General features: G+C 53.4%; 2 protein-coding genes across 2 annotated transcripts in view; both read left to right on the top strand.

Annotated features, from left to right (window-relative positions):
- PTSG_01602 (glutathione reductase) overlaps nt 1–733 on the top strand; it is a gene marked incomplete at both ends in the record, with an annotated part of 3,531 nt that extends 2,798 nt beyond the window's left edge. Inside the window, 3 exons of the mRNA XM_004997525.1 lie at nt 24–85; nt 285–368; nt 668–733. Of these exons, the coding sequence (XP_004997582.1) occupies nt 24–85; nt 285–368; nt 668–733 (212 nt within the window). The remainder of the gene's footprint in view (nt 1–23; nt 86–284; nt 369–667) is intronic.
- A 75-nt stretch (nt 734–808) lies between these two features.
- PTSG_01601 (uncharacterized protein) lies at nt 809–4,918 on the top strand (the record flags this gene model as incomplete). Its single annotated transcript, XM_004997524.1, has 15 exons — nt 809–1,006; nt 1,134–1,218; nt 1,353–1,466; nt 1,666–1,763; nt 1,877–1,909; nt 2,115–2,245; nt 2,533–2,645; nt 2,922–3,050; nt 3,253–3,356; nt 3,530–3,654; nt 3,900–3,953; nt 4,087–4,164; nt 4,270–4,389; nt 4,545–4,791; nt 4,854–4,918. The coding sequence occupies exons 1-15, from the start codon at nt 814–816 to the stop codon at nt 4,916–4,918; spliced, it is 1,689 nt and encodes a 562-aa protein (XP_004997581.1). The 5' UTR covers nt 809–813.
- Between the last annotated feature and the right edge of the window lie 82 nt (nt 4,919–5,000).

Here is a 5,000-nt window from a genome sequence, read left to right as displayed (position 1 = left end):
TTCACCCCTGCGCGCGCTGCCAGCGATGATGGAGCGGAAGACGACGACGGCGATGAAGCTTGTCTGCGCCGGCCCCGAGGAGCGGGTATGAACACACCACATGGGGTGCAGTGTTGCGGCGTTGCACTCCAGCGCATGCTGTCCTGTGGCAATTGCATTGGTCGATGAACAACTTTCTCGCTCACACAACACAACACACTTTACACACACACACACACACACACACACACACACACACACACACACACACACACACACACACACACACACACACACACGCACAGGTTGTTGGACTGCACATGGTTGGTCTTGGCTGTGATGAGATGCTGCAGGGCTTTGGCGTTGCCATGAAGATGGGCGCAACAAAGGTGAGCGTGAGGGATGCAAGGGAGATGAAGGGACATGGCGGAAACGTTGTCGTTGTGGTTGAGAGTGTTGCTGTTGCTGCTGCTGCTGCTGTTGTTGTTGTTGCTGATATGCTAGAGGTCTGAAAGTGCCATGCTGCCTTGCAGTCCAGCTGCAAGCCAAACTAAGTTGACATTCCTCCTCCGAACTCACACACACACACACACACACACACACACACACACACACACACACACACACACACACACACACACACACACACACACACACACACACACACACCAACACTGACACACCACAGGCCCAGTTTGACTCGTGCGTTGCCATCCACCCCACCTCGTCGGAAGAACTGGTCACCATGCGCTGATCTTTGTGTGTGCAATGTTTGTTATTGTGTGAATTGATTCGATGGTAAGTTAGCGATTGAGACACAAACAAACAACAACGATGACGATGACAACGCCAAGTGCAACAGTGGACCACACCACCGCTGAGGAAGAAGAGGAGGCGGAAGGGGAACTCGCATTGAGCGCAGTCGCTGGCTTAAGAGTGAATGCAGAGAAGGAGGATGAGGAAGACGCCGACGTCCATCTCTCATCTGATATCCTGGAGCATGTCTTTTCGTGGCTGGAGCTGCCAGGTCAGAAGATGGTCTTGTGCGTGCGAACAAGCCCGTGCTTCATCGCATCACTGCTTGTTCCCTTTCACTCGTCCTCCGCCATTCGCCACAACTCACTGTGGTTCGCTTTCTCCCGCTTGTGCCACAGATCTAGTGAGATGCAGTCAAGTGTGTTACATGTGGCGGAAAGTTGTCCTTGGAACGGATGCACTCTGGCAACACTTGGTGGCAAGGTGCGGTTCCATGCACCTAAATGCACGCAAGCAAATACAGGGGCAAACACAGGGTCGTCTCCCACTCGCGCTGTCCGCCATCCTTGGCTGGAGTACTCACAATCTTACATGTACATGTCATGGTGCCGACACAGGTCGGAGTATTTCCACCGTGAACAGATCCGAGACCTAGCTGACTACCCACCCTTGGATGGCATGCGACGCTGGTGTGGCAGATCGACCGCCAAGCACATTGGCCTCGTACGCCAGTGCGTTTTCCTTCCAATGCGCGCGCGTGTATGTGTGTATGTCTGTGTATGTGTGTGTGTGTGACAGAGACGTATGTATCCTTACCTGCCGGCTTACCTTCCTGCCTTCCTATTCATCTGCCTTCCTGCCTTGCTGTGCTAAGCTTGGGTTTCACATTCAAGTGTTGCTGTCGTCTCCTCTCCACACCAACTCCACTAGCTTAACTCGCGTTGAGAACAACTGGCGGCAAGGGCGTTGTAGCATCACGCGCCACCCTCTGGGATCTGGCGCTGTGACAGCTGCTATCCTGCTTGGAGGTGGGTGCCCACCTGCCTCTCATGCCCGTCCGTCTTGTTCGCAGTGTGTGCCTGTGACACTCCGTTGTGCTTGCCCTGCTCACACTGTGGGCCCTCTTGCTCTGCGGTACCAGAATTCCTCATCGTAGGCACGACGGCAGGAACTGGTAAGAGTTTGTGTGAGAATTGCGTACCTAAATAACATGGCGTCATGTATTCCATGCTGAATTCTGTCCGGCCGATGGACTGGTGTTCACACAAACACACACACACACACACACATACACACACACACACACACACACACACACACACACACTCACACGCACACCACACAAACACACACACACGCACGCACGCACGAATCAATAGTGGTTGTATGTGATCAATCCTCGCTGGAGATTGTGAATCATCTACAAGAGGCAGAGGAGGAGATTACGGCGCTGGCTGCAGCCCACACTTCTACAGGCAACTTCCTCGTCACCGCTTCAGAGGATGCACTGGTGTGGACATTCTGTCCCCCTCCTCTCCTTGCAGTGAACACGATGCAAGCTCTGTAGTATGTGTGAGCACCGCCCCTCCCCTCACCTGCTAGGCGCGCACACCTTCATACAATTGCTGTGTGTATTGTTCTGTGTTCTGTGTTGTTGTTGTTGTTGTTGTTGTTGTTGTTGTTGTTGTTGTTGTTGTTGTTGTTGTTGTTGTTGTTGTTGTTGTTGTTGTTGTTGTTGTTGTTGTTGTTGTTGTTGTTGTTGTTGTTGTTGCGTGCATTGCTGTATTCTGTGAGCAGGTACGTGTGTACGATTGTCGGGAATGGGGTGTGATAGCGCTCGTTGCACACGATGCGGGCCTCGTTTCCGTCGCCGTCGCTGACCGTTACATCATCTCTGGCGACGACAGAGGGTGCGCTTGTGTGTGTGTGTGTGTGTGTGTGTGTGTGTGTGTGTGTGTGTGTGCTTGTGTGCGTGTGTGTGTGTGTGTGTGTGTGTGTGTGTGTGTGTGTGTGTGTGTGTGCGAGGACGTGACGATGTGATGCAAGGCCTTGGCGGTGCACACGGATGACAATGACCGGCTCTCCAACTCTGCACGTAGTTGAGAGCAGCCTCACTGTTTGTCACGTGCATGCATGCCCACTGATGCTGCCCCCTTGTTTGCTTTGTTTCCTTTGTGCTGTCCCAGGGTCATCAAGGTGTCTGACGTGCACACAGGGCTCACGCTCGCGACGACAGTTGCGCATCAGGCGGAAGTGAACCGCATCCTGTGCACGCCCAACGGCTTCTTCACCACAAGCTGGGACGGCCAAGTCAAGTGCGTAGCACCTGCTGCCGTCTGCTTCCAATGTGTGTGTGTGTGTGTGTGTGTGTGTGTGTGTGTGTGTGTGCGTGTGTGTGTGTGTGTGTGTGTACACTGACAAGCTCCTGCTGGACCATGGCCTTTCCTGCTGCTTGCGCGACGGTCATTCATCTCTTGCATCGCACTCTTGCAATCTGCTGCGTTGCGTCGACAACAGGCTGTGGTCGCTACTGTCCCACGCCTCAACACCCTCATCGCACACCGTGTCCACCAACACCCACCGCCTTGTTCTCATGAACGCCCAACACGCCCACGCTGAAGGTGTTGAAGACATGAGTACGGCTTGACACTCTCCCGCTCAACACACGTGTACATTTGCACGCCACCACACAGGCACACAAGCACACACCACCATCATATGCGCATATCCCAAACGTAAACCAGTGCACCCTCACCGTCCTGTCACCTCGTCCTTCCACTCTGTGTTGCCACAGGTGTGTTTGCATCTGCCTGTGCCGGCGCAGTCCTTGCCACGGGAGGTGGCGATGCCTGCGTGTGTGTGTTTGATCCAGAAACGGGTGACCTTTGGCGGCGCCTCGTCGGACACCAAGCGGAAGTGGTGCGTCTGTCTGTGTGTGCGTGTGCGTGCGTGCGTGTGTGTGTGTGTGTGTGTGTCTGTCTGTCTGTCTGTCTGTCTGTCTGTCTGTCTGTCTGTCTGTCTGTCTGTCTGTCTGTCTGTCTGTGGTTCGATGTCGAACGCCCAGTACGAACATGCATTCGCTGTTCTGCCCATTGCGCGTCTCGTTGAACATTGTATCGACACACACACGCACGCACACACACATACCCTCCACATGCTGGCAGTATTGTGTCGACACAAATGGCACAAGCATTGCATCAGGCGACGCGCGCTCCGAGGTACGTTGTCATCAATATTGCGAAAAGCACACGCGCACGCAAGCACACACGCACGCACACAGCTCAAGCACCCTCTTCTCCGCTCATTTGAGTCACCCATCTGTTCACACGCATTGCCTCTTCGTCCATGCAGGTGTTTGTGTGGGACGCGCGCACAGGCATCTGCCTGCACCGTCTTGGCAGCCACATTGGCGTCGTTCGACACGTTCAGGTTGATCTCGGTGTTGTGCTGGTGTTGGCGTCAGTGCTGTTCTGTGGTGGAAGATACAATGCGTTAACCCTGGCACTCACCGCACTGTTGCCATGCCGTGTGCAGTTTACTGGAACGCGGCTGGTGACAGGGGGCGACCACCGCCGCCTTGTCATTTGGGACAGCACCACTGGCCAGCGAATGCACACTGTTCATCGCCAGCCCATCCTCCTCAAATCCTTCCTGGTATGAACCCCAGTGTGTGTGTGTGTGTGTGTGTGTGTGTGTGTGTTTGCTTGTTTGTTTGTTTGTTTGTTTGTCTGTCAGTGGGTTGATTGGTCTGATCCCTTTGTGCCAAGCCCATTCTGACTCTGTGCAATGTGGCTGCCGCACGATCACAGGTTAACGCTGATCGAATACTAGTGGTTGGCACGGACTGGCCAGGCATCGTGTCTGTATCTTACACGCCGCGACCACCACCACCACCACCACAACAACAACAACAACAACAACAACAACAACAACAACAACAACAACAACAACAACAACAACAACAACAACAACAACAACAACAACAACAACAACAACAACAACAACAACAACAACAACAACAACAACAACAACAACAACAACCACAACGATGCTTGAGTATTTGTGTTTGATATTCCGTAACTTTTCTTTCAACCCCCACCCTTTCCACCTCATCGTAGGGGACGACGACGAACGACAAGAGGCTAGGAGAGAGCGAAGCGGCGTCATTCAAGAATTGCGCTAGATAGTATGATGGGGCCTGTTGATGTGTATCTCGAGGAAGGGCAGGCGAATGCTGGTGTGCTGTGACTTACTAGTACAGCAGT

The sequence above is a fragment of the Salpingoeca rosetta genome (genome assembly GCF_000188695.1).
Source record: "Salpingoeca rosetta unplaced genomic scaffold supercont1.3, whole genome shotgun sequence".
In the NCBI taxonomy this organism is placed as follows: Eukaryota; class Choanoflagellata; order Craspedida; family Salpingoecidae; genus Salpingoeca; species Salpingoeca rosetta.
This window is presented reverse-complemented; position numbering and strand designations above follow the sequence as displayed.